At 48.1% G+C, this 16,466-nt stretch overlaps 1 protein-coding gene across 7 annotated transcripts in view; it reads right to left on the bottom strand.

Annotated features, from left to right (window-relative positions):
- Positions 1-16,466, bottom strand: part of UBR4 (ubiquitin protein ligase E3 component n-recognin 4) — a 133,942-nt gene that overhangs the window by 12,973 nt on the left and 104,503 nt on the right. For 5 of the 7 annotated variants that reach the window (XM_035120585.2, XM_035120584.2, XM_035120583.2 and 2 more), the window contains 9 exons: positions 15,962-16,043; positions 15,643-15,816; positions 14,858-14,979; positions 13,973-14,170; positions 13,593-13,673; positions 4,428-4,515; positions 3,075-3,220; positions 1,884-1,991; positions 1,513-1,632 (listed from right to left, as the gene is read on the bottom strand). In XM_035120585.2, the coding sequence (XP_034976476.2) occupies positions 1,513-1,632; positions 1,884-1,991; positions 3,075-3,220; positions 4,428-4,515; positions 13,593-13,673; positions 13,973-14,170; positions 14,858-14,979; positions 15,643-15,816; positions 15,962-16,043 (1,119 nt within the window). The remainder of the gene's footprint in view (positions 1-1,512; positions 1,633-1,883; positions 1,992-3,074; positions 3,221-4,427; positions 4,516-13,592; positions 13,674-13,972; positions 14,171-14,857; positions 14,980-15,642; positions 15,817-15,961; positions 16,044-16,466) is intronic. The other 2 variants (XM_035120586.2, XM_035120589.2) reach the window with 1 other exon arrangement.

Genomic DNA, 16,466 nt, shown 5'->3' on the forward strand with positions numbered 1-16,466 from the left:
TAGAAGCATATTTCTTAGACCAATGAAAAGTAAGCATGAGGTGTTCATGAGCTGTCCATGTGCGTAGATGACCAACTGGAGCCTTGGAAAGGATTGGGCATGAGGGAATCATGGATGGGAAAATATTATAAAGTGCCTTTGCACCTGTGCCCTGGGTCCAGAATTTGGAGAATTCTTCTGGACCATGTTACAGGTAGGTAGCCGTGTTGGTCTGAGTCGAAGCAAAATAAAAAAATTCCTTAAGTAGCACCTTAAAGACCAACTAAGTTTTTATTTTGGTATGAGCTTTCGTGTGCATGCACACTTCTGCTTTCTGCAGACTGCAATAAATCTTATCACTTTGCATGATACTGTATGTTTTTATTTGGCTAGAAGAACCAGTGTATTTCCAGACCCCGCCTTTGAAGGGCAACACAGGGAGGCAGCTGCAGAGCCTCCTTAAGGGAGTGACTATAGGGTCCGATTACAGATGATGCAGAGACGCAACAGGATCCCCTTTGGAAGGAACCCTGAGAGCAGGCACTCATGCAGGGTCAATGAAAAGGCTCTCCACTGCAGATCCTTCCATCGTTTCCTAAACATACGTCCTTGTGGGATGAACACAAGCAGTTTTCTGGCACCACAAAGTAACCTCCAGGCATTGGAGAAATGGCACTCTTAAGCTCTTTCCCAGGAGGCCAATAACAGAACAGCTCTGTCAATTTACCCGAAGGCCGACGGATGCCAGACTTCCTGCGACTGCCATTAAAACCCCTCAGGGTCAGATCCCTTCTTAACCACCAGCCCAGAAAGACATGAGCAGCTCTCAGCTATCAGTGATCCCCAATAGAGGAATAATAATAATAATGGAACTGATAGTACAATAATAAGAGCTTTTGGAATGGAGAGGTGGGGCAGGGAAGGCATGATAGACTGCAATGGAAGGGTCCTGGCACAAACACGTCTTGCAAATGTATTATTCGTAACTTGCACCTCCCGCTTGTCCCCGGAACAGCTTCCTGGATCCTCTGGACTCTGGGGGCCCCTGGGCACCTGCTGGAATTTCCCTCCCCTCCAACCCGGGCCCTTTGCCAAGGCTGCCCACAGCAATGCTAATTCCACCTGTCTCTGATTGCTGCTCAAGAGAGCCATGAAGAAATTGTTATTTAGACCAGGAGTGGGGAGCCAGCTGTGACCCTCTAGATGTTAGTGGGACCCCAAATCCCAGCAGCCCAGGGATGATGAGAGCTGCAGCCCAAAAACATCTGGAGGGCCACTGGCTCTCTATCCCTGATTTGGGCAATGCCGCCTGTGTCTGTGGCGATTCAAGAGTTCCCTAAAGAGAGACGGGCAAAATACAAGCACAACCCAAAGCACCACTGCTACGCAGGCAGGCCTCTGCCACCAAGGAGCATACAAAACTAAAACAACAGGGAAGAGGATCAAGGGAGGGGAGGAATGAAATCTGCTTCCTGGATGCAGAAACCGCAAACCTTCCCCTTGCCCCCACTCCTCCCATGTGCAAACACTTACCTTGTCCTCACTTAGTGGCTCTGCGTTGGACTCATCCAGGATGATCTCCATGATGCTGAGCACCTGCTCGGCCACAGCTGCCCCTCCGCTGTCTTTGCTCTCCTGTTCGGCCACGAGAGCCTGACAAGAAGGTTGGTGACAAGTGTCACACAGCAGCCTGTGCCCCGACCCTCTGAGAAGCCTGGCGCCAGCCTCCCCCTCCCAGGCCGGCGTGGCGTAACACACAGGTAAGGGAGGCCAGCGTGGCTGAACCATTGCGGAAACCGCTCTTGATGTGGCCACAGAGTGGGAAGGCGGCTCTGGGAACAGAGAGGGAGCCCAGCCACCCCGTATTCTCCCACATCTCCCGATGGTAGGAGGCTCTGCCTTACCAGGTTGAGGGTCCCCAGCATGACGTTGAGAGTGTTCATCTCCAGCTTCACCAGCTGCTGGCGGTTAACCTTCACTTTTACACAGTAGCTGAAGAGTTTCAGCAGCACCTGTGTGGAGAGGAAGACCTGAGAAGTTGCCTTCACAAATTTTAGGACCAGCGCCAACCCCAATGTGGGACCCGCTCCTCACTTTGTGCCCCCTTCCCCCCCCCCCGGGTTCTCGTTTGCATCTCTCGAGTGCTCTGGGTTCTCCCTGCTGGGAGCCCTGCAGATCAGGCACTAGCTCCCTGCACCACCTTCTGGTCAAGGGGAGGAACTGCAGGCAATGCCAGCCAAGGCAAAGTCGTACCCCTCATCATCACCGTCTTGGCTTGTGACATCAGATGATTTGAGGTATTGCAGTCCTGAGCCGTTTAAGGTTTTATAGATCAGGGGGGGGGCGTTGATGCTTAAATTCTCAAGATGGCCCAGGAATAGGCAAGATTCTTGCATTGCAGGGAAATGGACCAGATGACTCTCGGGGTCCCTTCCGACACTACAGTTCTACGCTAAGACATAGGAAGCTGTCTTATACAAAGTCAGGCTACTAGCTCAGTATTGTGTCTAGACTGGCAAGCAGCTCCACAGGGTTTCAGGGAAGTTCCACATGCAAAAGAGGGGCTCTGCCACTGGGCTGTTTTCACAACAACCCTGTGAGATAGATGAAGCCAAGAAACGGGGACCAACTCCAGGTCACCCCAATGAACTTCATGGCCGACAGGGGATTCAAACTCTGGTCTCCCAGGTCACAGTCCAACAAACACGCTAACCACTACAGAGCCCTGGCTCTAATGAACAACAGGCAGGTAGCAGGTCGGACGGCTGGTGTTTTTCCTTGTATTTTTATGCTGTGAACCACCTTGAGATCTATGGGCGAAGGGTGGTATGCAATTTTGTAATGAATAAGTAAATAATAAGAATAATAAAGAAAATGGGGGGGAGCGCTCTTATGAGCAAAAGAATACAAGAGCCTGCTGAATCAGGCCAATTGCCCATTTGGTCCAGCATCCTGCTCTCGCCATGGCCGAACAGATGCCTGTGGGAAAGCTTGTCAAATCGTTCTCCCATTCAGTCCTTTGTTGATGAACCTGAAAAGGGGCACAGACACACACAGAAAGAGGAAGCGATTGGTGGGGGGGGGGGGTGTCTCACCGTCAGGAGGTGTCGGCCTTGCTTGAAATCCTTGATGCCGGTCAAGCGGTTCAGCATGCAGCCCAGCCCCCCGCACTGTGCCATCACACCCGCCATTTTGTACACTTCTTCCTCATCCTCCTCTTCATCTGTGGAAAAGAAAGAGGCTGACAGGAGAGAGGCAATGGCATCAACAAAGCTGGGAGGAAGCACATGCCAGCCACTGCGGGGGGAGGACTAAAAGGGTGACAGCACCAGGCCATGTTGTTTTTCCTCTTCCACCAAAGAGCAGCTAAACAGGTGTGTGTGGGGGGGACTCTTTGGAGGGGGCTGAGATGCAACTCCCATCATCCCTGGCTAGGAATGCTTGCCAGGACTGACGCAAATTAAGATAATAATAATAATTTTATTATAATAATTTATTATTTATACCCCAGCCACTCTGGGCGGCTTCCAACAGAAATGTTAAAATACACTAATTAAAATATTAAAATACACGAGGCTTGCTGGATAAGGTCCAATGGGGCCCACCTAGCCCAGAATCCTGTTTTCACAGTGGCCGGCCAGATGCCCATTATGACAGTGTTTCCCAACCTTGTGCCTCCAGCTGTTTTCGGACTACAATTCCCATCATTCCTGACCACTGGTCTTGCTAGCTAGGGATGATGGGAGGCACAAGGTTGGGAAACACTGCATTATGGGAAACCCACAAGCAGGACCTGAGTACAAGAGCAATTCTCTCCTCCTGCAGTTTCCAGCAACTGGTATTTGAAAGCAAAGCCTTCACAGTGCCTAGAAGCCACTGATAGCCTTATCCTCCGGTGAATTTGCACCATCCTCTTCTAAAGCTATCCAAGTTGGTGGCCCATCACTGACTCCTGTGGAAGTAAGTTCCATAGTTTAACCAGGAACTGAATGAAGATGTGCTTTCTTTTATCCAATCTAAATCTTCCACCATTCAGCTTCACTGGGTGAATTTGGAGTTCAGGAACATTGGGGGTGGGGGAGAAGGTTCCCCACACCTGAGGGGCAATGGATCTTCTGCACAGGTAATTCCCTCCCAGGGAGGAGTGGCTGTTGGCTACCACAGATTGGCTACCACTCAATTCCCCCAAAGGTTTGCTGCATTCTATCCAATTTAAGTGCTGCTCAGAGTAGATCTTAACTGGATGCAACCCAGGATTGTTGAGATAAGTGCCAGGTCAGAAGTGTTCAAAGCAGTTGGACTGCAAAAATTGACTTTCTCCAAGAAGGGAGGCAACGTCAGCCCCACAGAGGTCCCATTGCCAGGAGGTCTTTGGCCAAACTGCTGTGACCCCATGGCTGAAGACATCCGGATAGTCCCTTCCGTCGAGGGAGAAGCAAGCGCCGTACCTGTAGTGGAGTCCAGCGACTCAATGAACTCTTCCGTCGCGTCGCCCAGCAAGCCTCGCATGCGGTATATAATCCTCATGGGCTCCCCCTGCGGAGAAAGAAGCCGGAAGGAACCACAGTGGAGTCTTTGCCAAGCCCCAGAGCACCCTTAAATGGACAGCCCCTTTTAACCAGGGCTGAGCTAACCCCACAGGAAAAGGGGGGGGGTGTCTGTCGGTAGCGTCAGGATAGTCAAGAGGTTCTAGGCTACACTCTAGTCAAGAGCCTCCAAAGGGAGCCAGCGGCCAGCTGTGAGCCTCCCTAATGCAGACCTTTTTAGGGTCTCTGCCAGGAGGCGCCTACAATTTTATTATGTACATGCCTTAGAGAGCTCTTTGATCCAGCAGTCCTCCGAATAAATAAGTGCAGAGAAACAAAAGTGCAGTTCCTTCCCCTCCTCCTGCTCGGTCTCGGTGAGGGGAAAGGGGCACGGCAGAGGAAAAGCAGGATTATGACCCACTCCGTAATGAAACAAGATTTGGGGTGGCAGCAGAGTTAATTCATGCCTAGTAAGTCGTCTTGCCTCTTTACAGCCTCAGACCAATCCCTGAATATCTAGTTAGCTAGAGAGAGCTGCAGAGGCAGAGCAGGCAGGAGAAACGCTTCCTTAGAGGGCTGCTGCCAGTCAGGGTAGACAGTACTCAGCTTGACGGGGCAAAGGCCCGATTCCCAAGAAACAGATTGACAGTCGTACCTTGTTTTTCGAGCAGCTTAGTTCCCGAACATTTTGGCTCCCGAACGCCACAAACCCAGAAGTGAGTGTTCCGATTTGCGAACTATTTTTGGAAGCTGAACGTCCGACGGGGCTTCCATGGCTTCTGATTGGCTGCAAGAGCTTCCTGCAGCCAATCAGAAGTCGCTCTTTGGTTTCCGAATGTTTTGGAAGTTGAACAGACTTCCGGAACGGATTCCGTTCAACTTCCACGGAATTTCATAAAATGGATGTACCACTTGCTTGCAAAAAGCAAAATGAAACTCAAAGCAATTTACAAACAGACCCAAACAATGAAATTATCAGTAAAAGCAGTTATTGAAAACCATCACAAAATAATTAACAATAAGCTAAAAAGCTACATTAGAATGCATGTCAACATTCTTCACGCCTGAGTGTTTGCCTAAGCAAAAATATTTTAGGCTGGCACTGGAAAGGGCGCAGTGAAGGCACCTGGGTAGCATCAACAGGCAGGGAGTTCCTAAGGTGTAGGTACCATCATGTTGGAAGAATAAAAGGAGCTTCACATGTACAGGTGTAGCTTTTCAGCAACTGCCCTGGAAGTCCCTGCCGTAACCAGCTTTTAACTGAACCATATTTTGCCCTTAAAACCAGTATCCATATAACATTCGGGATTTATGCTCGAGAACAGGGAGGCTGGAATAAAATATACGGAATGAGAAGATATGTTAATTTGATTGGCTTTTCTTTTTTTTAAATAGACGCAAATCTCCCTCGCTGACGTGAAGAGGATGGAAGGGGGGGTGAGAGAGAGAGAGGGGGAGGGAGGAAGAGAGAGTGACAGTTTAATAAGCTTTTAAGTTGAACAGGGTATTAGGAGAGTGGCTAAGCAGAGAAGGGACTTGTTACAACTTTCCCTGTGGGGAGGAAGCTTGTTTCGTGCCAGAAGCCTTGGCTGTTTGTCTCCCTCTCTCTCTCCCTTTCTGAACTTTAATGCTGTTTTAAGTTTGAATACAGAGCAGGGAAGAAAGGGAGGGGGGGTGTATGTTTGGGATCCCAGCTTTGGGAGAAGGAGGCCTTATTTGGGGTGGGGGGGATATTGGGGGGTGCAGAGAGGGAGAGAAGAGGACCTGTCAAGAAGTCTGCAGCTAAGCCTAATGTGGAATAAGCAGCGCTTAATGTCAGAGAAGATTCCGGAAAGCGCCGGGGAAAACCCTCGGGGGAAGATCGGCTCAAAGGCCGTGCCAGAGACCCGCAATTAGCACCGCGGGGGGCTCTGGTAAAATGGCAGACGAACAAAGGGAAAGCGGGTGAAAGAGAGACAAGGGAAACAAATGCAGCCCCGAGGTTAGCTCCTTGTGAGCCTGTCTATTTCCTAGGGAACCAGAGAAGGAGCTGCAGGAGGAGGAAAGCGGGGGGGGGGGGGAGGCGGAGGCCGTCACAAAGGGGAAGAAGATGAAAGCTGCTCAAGCGCTGACAGCAATGCTGACAAAAACTCTCCCCGGCCTTTTCAGCAGGGCAGCCGGGAATCCTGGGAAGCCACGCAGGCAGAGATGCAACAGGCGACGGTCACACGCAGCCTGGAAAAGGGATCTAGAGGGCTGGCTCCCAAGCCTTCGTGGAATGAATGATTGGCTATTCGATTTCTACACCGGTTAATATATTAAAAATTTATCTCCAAGCAACGTTTGAAAAGCCCGAAGCAATGACAGACAGCGCAACCAAAATATTACGCAAATGGACAGTTACATAGGAAAACGTTGCCATTAATACGAAGTTACTAAAATGTATAATAAATCAATATCAATTCATTTTCCTTTTGACACAGCTTCCAGGTTCTCACCCAGGGTCCAAACTCTCAGACTCTCTGAGAGCCTTGCTAGGATGGTTGCATATTTATTACTGAGTGACTGACTCATTTATAGCGCACCTTTTTCTCCAAGGAGTGCAGGGGCATGAGTGCTTCTCCCCCTCTTCGCCGTTAATCCCCATAGCAACCCTGCAAGGTGGGTTAGACCCAGAGAAGGCAGTGCCTGGCTCCCAAGGTCACACCCAGTGAGCTTCACGGCCAATTAGGGATTTGACCCCTAGTCTGCCCCAGGCCCTGGGCCAATATTCTAACCATTTACACCACTGGCTCCCATATCACAGCTAGGAACCCTTAGATCCAAGGTGCATGGGGAGAAGATGAGAGAGAAAAAGAAGAGGTTCTCTGTACACACTTTGGTATAGTTTTCACCTGCACCAAGACACAAATAAAATTTATCACTCTTGCACCTCCAAGCGAGGGCAAGCTCCACTCTGCTTGCTGGGTGGCCAAATGCTTTAAAGTGCTAAGCGCTCGGGAGAGGCTGTCATTCGTCTGGGTTTTCCCGCACACTCCGGGAATCTGGCAACAAAATGGTGTGGGGGCCCATTTTTGCTGAATCGGCAAAATGTCCAGGGAAAGTAAGGGGGGGGGGGAATCATTTAAAAAAATCCAAGAGAAGCCCTAAAATGAATTTTGGGGAGAGAGCTCAACAATTTTGTCCATATATTCGCTTTGAAGAATATGGCAACCCTACCAGAGAAGCAAAGGTCTGTATAGTTAAAGCTATGGTTTTCCCAGTAGTGATGTATGGAAGTGAGAGCTGGACCATAAAGAAGGCTGATCGCCGAAGAATTGATGCTTTTGAATTATGGTGCTGGAGGAGACTCTTGAGAGTCCCATGGACTGCAAGAAGATCAAACCTATCCATTCTGAAGGAAATCAGCCCTGAGCGCTCACTGGAAGGACAGATCCTGAAGCTGAGGCTCCAATACTTTGGCCACCTCTTGAGAAGAGAAGACTCCCTGGAAAAGACCCTGATGTTGGAAAAGATTGAGGGCACAAGGAGAAGGGGACGACAGAGGACGAGATGGCTGGACAGTGTTCTCGAAGTCTGACCAAACTGCGGGAGGCAGTGGAAGACAGGAGTGCCTGGCATGCTCTGGTCCATGGGGTCACGAAGAGTCGGACACGACTAAACAACTAAACAACAACAACAACCAGAGAAGTTAATTTTACATTACGAGGCACTGTATATATTAATTAAATAAAATGCATTTTTAAAACTAAGCTCCCAGAGCCACGTCTTTAATGGACCCTCATCTCTGTTCGGCCTCTGAGTAAGGATCAGGTTTGTTTTCTTCTCACGGCAACTTTCAGGACAAGTCTTAAACAAGCTTGCAGGATGGCAAGAGCCGGTTACCAGCATTGCCGAAAGCCGTATTCTTAAACACAAATTATAACACTTCTCAATTATCTACTGACTTGGGGGGACATCGCAGCTTAAATTTTGGCATGTGGTGAGGACCGGGGGGGGGGGGGGGGCGGTCACCAAAGACTCAATAGCCAAATACATGAAACCAACAGGGGGAAAGCAAGTTCCCAGTGACCTTTCTGCATCAAGCATAATTTTACTTCGAAAAGGTCATTGACTTTCCCCCAACAAACAAGTCAGTTGCCATTTTGCCATGGAAGGGGCATAGGTAAAGGTAAAGGGACCCCTGACTGTTATGTCCAGTCGCGGACGACTCTGGGGTTGCGGCGCTCATCTCGCTTTACTGGCCGAGGGAGCCAGCATAGAGCTTCCGGGTCATGTGGCCAACATGACTAAACCGCTTCTGGCGAACCAGAGCAGCGCACAGAAACACCGTTTACCTTCCTGCTGGAGCGATACCTATTTATCTACTTGCACTTTGACATGCTTTCGAACTGCTAGGTTGGCAGGAGCGGGGATTTGAACCACCGACCTTCTGATCGGTAAGCCCTAGGCTCTGTGGTTTAAGTTAATTAATTAATTAATGCATTAATTTGTAATAATGATTGGGGGGGCACACGAAGTGGAACTTGACAAAAGGCCCCATAAGGAAGAGAGGGTGAAAGGCTGGAGAGAGGGAAATGCTAAGAGCAATGTGTGAAATATTCATCACACACACACGTACGTACAGGGGGTGAAAAACCTAGACTCATAATAAATTCTGAAATGCAGGTCTCTCTATTCAGGAACTGTCAGTCTGTTGGAAACACAGGGCCATTCGGATCCATGCATCTGAATGCATTAATCTTCCAACTGCTTCTCGACAAACATGAGATTCTTTTGAACTCAGATGACAAGGCAGGGGTATTTTAACATATTCATTCCTAGAGGCTTTCTGGAGGATAATACCCAAAGTTTGGCACTGATAGTCAAAGCAAAGACATCAAATGCTTGATTTCCACCCCAACCCCCAACTCCCCTTTTGCAGGAGGAGGGAATCAAGTTTCCTTCCCTTCAAAAATGTCCTGAGCGTTTTGCATTTCTGCGAACATATATATAAACCCATGGCCCTTTTCCGTCTTGATGCATCGCCAGTGTCATATACTACATAAAGAAGTTCCATCGCTTCGTGATTTCATGCTGCAATTCTAACCTGGCTGGCCAAAGCCAGGTCCACTCGGCTGACCTGTCAACTGGAAATACTGACTTGCTTGCTTCCTAATTTTGATCTATGATCATCAAACCCCTTCAAACCCCTTCATGGATCAATCAAACCCCTTCATGGATCATCAAACCCCTTCATGGATCAATGCCTTGTCGTGGCGAAGGGGCTTGAATAACTCAGAGAAGCTATGAGCTATGCCATGCAGGGCCACCCAAGATGGACAGGTCATAGTGGAGAGTTTTGACTAAACGTGATCCACCTGGAGAAGGAACTGGCAAGCCACTCCAGTATCCCTGCCAAGAAAACTCCATGGACAAAGACAACAGGCATATAAAAGTTATGACGCTGGAAGATGAGCCCCTCAGGTCGGAAGGCGTCCAACATGCTACTGAGGAAGAGCGGAGGACAAGTACAAGTAGATTCAGAGCTGATGAAGCGGCTGGGCCAAAGCCGAAAGGACGCTCAGTTGCGGATATGCCTGGAAGCGAAAGGAAAGTCCGATGCTGTAAAGAAAAATATTGCATAGGAACCTGGAATGTAAGAACCATGAATAGAGGTAAGCTGGATGTGGTCAAAAATGAGATGACAAGAATAAATATCGACATCCTGGGCATCAGTGAACTAAAATGGAAGGGAATGGGTGAATTCAGTTCGGGTGACTATCATATCTACTACTGTGGGCAAGAATCCTGTAGAAGAAATGGAGTGGCCCTCATAGTCAACAAAAGAGTGGCAAAAGCTGTAATGGGATGCAATCTCAAAAATGACAGAATGATCTCGATACGAATCCAAGGCAGACCTTTTAACATCACAGTAATCCAAGTTTATGCACCAACTACCGGTGCTGAAGAAAGTGAAATTGACCAATTCTATGAAGACCTACAACACCTTCTAGAAATGACACCAAAGAAGGATGTTCTTCTCATTACAGGGGATTGGAATGCTAAAGTAGGGAATCAAGAGATAAAAGGAACAACTGGCAAGTTTGGCCTTGGAGTTCAAAATGAAGCAGGGCAAAGGCTAATAGAGTTCTGTCAAGAGAACAAGCTGGTCATCACAAACACTCTCTTCCAACAACACAAGAGACGACTCTACACATGGATATCACCAAATGGGCAGCATCGAAATCAGATTGATTATATTCTCTGCAGCCAAAGATGGAGAAGCTCTATACAGTCAGCAAAAACAAGACCTGGAGCTGACTGTAACTCAGATCATCAGCTTCTTATAGCTAAATTCCAGCTTAAACTGAAGAAGGTAGGAAAAACCACTGGGCCAGTAAGATACAATCTGAATCAAATCCCTTATGAATACACAGTGGAAGTGAGGAACAGGTTTAAGGATTTAGATTTGGTGGACAGAGTGCCTGAAGAACTATGGATGGAGGCTCGTAACATTATACAGGAGGCAGCAACAAAAACCATCCCAAGGAAAAGGAAATGCAAGAAGGCAAAATGGCTGTCCAACGAGGCCTTACGAATAGCGGAGGAGAGGAGGCAAGCAAAATGCAAGGGAGATAGGGAAAGATACAGGAAACTGAATGCAGATTTCCAAAAAACAGCAAGGAGAGATAAGAGGGTCTTCTTAAATGAGCAATGCAAAGAAATAGAGGAAAACAATAGAATGGGGAAAACCAGAGATCTGTTCAAGAAAATTGGAGATATGAAAGGAACATTTCGTACAAAGATTACCATAATCAAGGACAAAAGTGGTAAGGACCTAACAGAAGCAGAAGACATCAAGAAGAGGTGGCAAGAATACACAGAGGAATTATACCAGAAAGATATGGAGGTCTCGTACACCCCAGGTAGTGTGGTTGCTGACCTTGAGCCAGACATCTTGGAGAGTGAAGTCAAATGGGCCTTAGAAAGCACTGCTAATAACAAAGCCAGTGGAAGTGATGATATTCCAGCTGAACTGTTTAAAATTTTAAAAGATGATGCTGTTAAGGTGCTACACCCAATATGCCAGCAAGTTTGGAAAACTCAGCAATGGCCAGAGGATTGGAGAAGATCAGTCTACATCCCAATTCCAAAGAAGGGCAGTGCCAAAGAATGCTCCAACTACCGCACAATTGCGCTCATTTCACACGCTAGCAAGGTTATGCTTAAAATTCTACAAGGCAGGCTTAGGCAGTATGTGGACCGAGAACTCCCAGAAGTGCAAGCTGGATTTCGAAAGGGCAGAGGAACCAGAGACCAAATAGCAAACATGCGCTGGATTATGGAGAAAGCTAGAGAGTTCCAGAAAAACGTCTACTTCTGCTTTATTGACTATGCAAAAGCCTTTGACTGTGTCGACCACAGCAAACTATGGCAAGTTCTTAAAGAAATGGGAGTGCCTGATCACCTCATCTGTCTCCTGAGAAATCTCTATGTGGGACAAGAAGCTACAGTTAGAACTGGATATGGAACAACTGATTGGTTCAAAATTGGGAAAGGAGTACGACAAGGTTGTATATTGTCTCCCTGCTTATTTAACTTATATGCAGAATTCATCATGCGAAAGGCTGGACTAGATGAATCCCAAGCAGGAATTAAGATTGCCGGAAGAAATATCAACAACCTCAGATATGCAGATGACACAACCTTGATGGCAGAAAGTGAGGAGGAATTAAAGAACCTTTTAATGAGGGTGAAAGAGGAGAGCGCAAAATATGGTCTAAAGCTCAACATCAAAAAAACCAAGATCATGGCCACTGGTCCCATCACCTCCTGGCAAATAGAAGGGGAAGAAATGGAGGCAGTGAGAGATTTTACTTTCTTGGGCTCCTTGATCACTGCAGATGGTGACAGCAGTCACGAAATTAAAAGACGCCTGCTTCTTGGGAGAAAAGCAATGACAAACCTAGACAACATCTTAAAAAGCAGAGACATCACCTTGCCGACAAAGGTCCGTATAGTTAAAGCTATGGTTTTCCCAGTAGTGATGTATGGAAGTGAGAGCTGGACCATAAAGAAGGCTGATCGCCGAAGAATTGATGCTTTTGAATTATGGTGCTGGAGGAGACTCTTGAGAGTCCCATGGACTGCTAGAAGATCAAACCTATCAATTCTTAAGGAAATCAGCCCTGAGTGCTCCCTGGAAGGACAGATCGTGAAGCTGAGGCTCCAATACTTTGGCCACCTCATGAGAAGAGAAGAATCCTTGGAAAAGACTCTGATGTTGGGAAAGATTGAGGGCACTAGGAGAAGGGGACGACAGAGGACAAGATGGTTGGACAGTGTTCTCGAAGCTACGAACATGAGTTTAACCAAACTACGGGAGGCAGTGCAAGACAGGAGTGCCTGGCGTGCTATGGTCCATGGGGTCACGAAGAGTCGGACACGACTAAACGACTAAACAACAATGATCATCAAAATATTATCAACCCTCTTAAGACACCAGCAGTCACCTGCTAGGATTCTTTTGGCTGGACACAGCCTTCCCCGCTGCAATGCAACTGTTCCACAGATCCACAAACCCTTCTAGACATATAAGGTGCATCCTGGCAGCAGCTACTTTCTGTCTGGAAACGAAGTCTGGCTGGCATCTGGGTGGGGGCAAATAGCCTCAATGCCAGCCCAGGCTTCGGTTGTAAAGAGGAACTAGGCCTGCTCATCAGGATCAAGATACTGGAGAACCAGGGGTGGTGAGAAGAGTTAAATAATATTTCTGGGGTGCCAGTGTTCTTTGAAATGCAGATGGGACACAGTAGCCCAGAGGCTGTACATACTGGCCTAAAGCAGAGAGGGAAGGAGATCAGCAGCCAAACACATATTTCACAACCCACTCCTCAAAAAGAGAGAGAGTGAGTGAAAGAGAAGCCTCTTGAGAAGGGGGGCCCAGCAAAAGGATCCCTCACATGTGGAACAAGCAAAGCCTTTGGGGTTGTTGACAGATGTTGGAGCTTTGTATCTCAAGTCACTATTTTTCAGAGGCAATGAACAACTTGCAGCCAGAAGAGGTCGTAAGACACAATAAAAGCCCCAGAGGATTGGGCATTGTGTGTGTGTGGAGAGCCATACCTCATTGGTTGGGCACCAGACTTTCTTGTATACCTCGGCCACCGGGAGGTCAAGGCTGATGATCTTGTTGTTCACCAAGAGCTGAAAGAAAGAAAACAGCAACTCACTATGGGTAAAAAGCATACTACTGGTCCTTCCAACACTCCTTTTGAAGTGTGCTCATGCCTAGACAGCTGGAACATTTGAGGGCCTACTGCTAAGCGGATGACCACATGCTTTGGATGCAGAAGTTCCCAGTTCAAACCTGGCAGCTCCAGTTTAAAAAGGATCAGCTGGCATGCAAAGTGGGGAGCATCAGGTCCAGGAGCTGAATGATGCCTTTCATCTCTTTTCTTATGTGGCCCTCACCGCTCCCTGGCAATATCTCATCCAATTCTCACCTCCATCCCACTGTCGTCCTCCAGCAGAGCCACCAAGTCGCAGTCCTGGCAGATTTTGTTCTTGATGTCCCTCATTAGGGGCCCAATGCCCGGTTCATTGCTGCTGTAGGGGTTGCCAGGCATCCGCCCCTGGAGGAAGTCTTCCTGCTGGGGGTCCTTCTCCAGGGTGACAAAGAACTCCGTCACCTCGTTCTCCTCCTGAAACAATGGCAATGGGTGGGAAATGAGCCAGTGTCTCCCGCCCTGAAACTTGGCTGGTCCCTTCTGCACAGCTGGCAGTGGACAAAATGCAAAGTAGTGCAAGGGATAGCATGGCCCAAACTCTGTGCCTAAAGGAAGTGTCCAAGTATTGAAACCCACAGGAGAGGCTGCCCATTGTATCTCTGTTGGACTTATTCTGGTCCTGCCTCCTTCCTCATCACAGTTCCTGTGGAGTGCATTGGGTGGGAACTGATCATTCTATAGGTGCAGTTGTGGGCTACAGGGCAGAATTACTCTTGGAGCTGTCTGCCTGTTGCACCTCTGCACGAGCCATTGCCTTTTAGAGATTTTCAAAAATAAAGCCTATTATTTATATTGGGGTGGGGGTGGGGAATTTAAGTTTTGACTGCAGGAATATTGTGCATCACCTCTCTGGAGTTAGGGAAACAGACTACCCTGGCTACCATACACAGATCTACATTTCTAGTAGAAATCACTGTCCATTGCAGTTGTGCAAATATCGCTATTGTGTGCTTTGCTGAGAGCAGGAGGCTCCCAGCCACATCCATGTGCCACCCCAAAAATGTAGCGTAGATGTTTGCATAGCTGAGGGAGGTACCCCTGGGATTTTGGCTGGGTCCAGCTGTCCATCCTTAGCGACTAGAAACAGGTCAGCTCCCCTACCGGATAGATAATGCTGCAGAGCCTCTCGAAAATGAAGACGGGTGTCCTGTAGTCAACAAGGCTGTAACGCTTCGCCGTTTCAATGCACACTGCCATGAAGGCCTTCGTTTCAGATTCTGTGCCTGCAGAGAAAAGCGATGGTGTCAAGCCTCACGGGGACTTCCTGAATCATCTCCATGCATTGTTCATCTTGAGGCTGGATTACTGCAATGCGCTGGATATGGGGCTGCTCTTGATTCAGAAGCTCCAGCTGGTGCAGAATGCTGTGGCCAGACTGCTGATGGGGAATCTGGCTGACAGCATGTGACACCCTTGTTAAATCATCTGCACTGGCTGCTCATTCAGGTTGAGGGTCCATGTATTAATTGACAAAGCCCTGAACCCTTACATCCCATCTCAGTCACTGAGATTATTTGCAGAAGCATCGCTGGCCGTTCCCTGAGTTGGCAAGGCTCACTTCGTAGCAACAAGAACAGAGCCTTTAGGGTCCCATCAGCCCTGTCCTGTGGAATGCTCTGCCACTGGAGATTCAGCTTCTGTGCTGACCTTTAAACATCTGCTGAAAACTTTTCTATTGCACCAGGCCTATGAAGGCAATCCAGAATACATCTTTACATGGTTTCTGATTTTTAAGTTTTTATGCACAATTGTTTTAAAACCCTCTGATGTTTTTCATCAATATGCACAAATATTTTTATAAAAAGGAAACAAAAAACAACACACCCCCAAAAGCCTCAGGTCCCAGGAGTTTCACAAGCTCCCCACCCCACCGGTGTGCTCCCCACCTGTCGTCATGTCCTCCAGCATCTCCAGAAGCATGTCCTGGGTCTCGTCAATCAGCTTGGTCCGCTGCACCACCAACTTCCTCAGGCACAGGTAGCCGTTCAGCACGGTCCCCACCAGGCGGCTCTTGAAGTGTCGTTTGATGGACTCGACCTCCACAAAGGAGGAAAGGAGGCCTGGGGGAGCAAGGAATTAAGGCTCAGTTTACAAAGTGGGGACACCAAGGAGAGAGAGGGGGAATGTGACAAAAGTCCAGCACACACAGAAATGGCACGTCAAGTCAAGAAAGGAGGTGATGGGAGGAGGAGCAACAAACATCACCTGTGATGCTCTTCAAAGCGTATCCTTGCTGCAGGTCAGTGCTGAGCGTGGCCTCCTCCAGGGCGAGAAGACGGGCAATTTCCTAAAAAGCAGAGAGGCGCAAGTTATGAAGGTACCATGTGGGGTATGTGTGTATCATTCCTACTATTGACACTGGCTTATTAATCACTTTTTAAACCACTATTGCAAGGCGATTCACATATAAAATGATGAGAAACAACAAAGACTTAAGCCACAAGAAGTGGACACTCATAGTAAAATACCCGTTTATTGATTCAGCCGGTAAAGCCTGTCAGAACAAAAATGTATTCTATTATTTCTGGAAAGGGCGAATGGGGGGGGGGTTGTCTCTCTGCAGGGATGCTGTTCCACAGAACAGGGGCAGCCACACTAAAAACCCTGCACCAAATTACGACAGTGTGGGCTTCTGAGATCTTTGGAACTTGGCAGGAGAAACTCTCCTACAGACTGCAAGGATCCGATGGGTGTATAAGAGATAAGGTGA

This window comes from Zootoca vivipara, chromosome 6 (assembly GCF_963506605.1).
Source record: "Zootoca vivipara chromosome 6, rZooViv1.1, whole genome shotgun sequence".
Classification (NCBI taxonomy): Eukaryota; Metazoa; Chordata; class Lepidosauria; order Squamata; family Lacertidae; genus Zootoca; species Zootoca vivipara.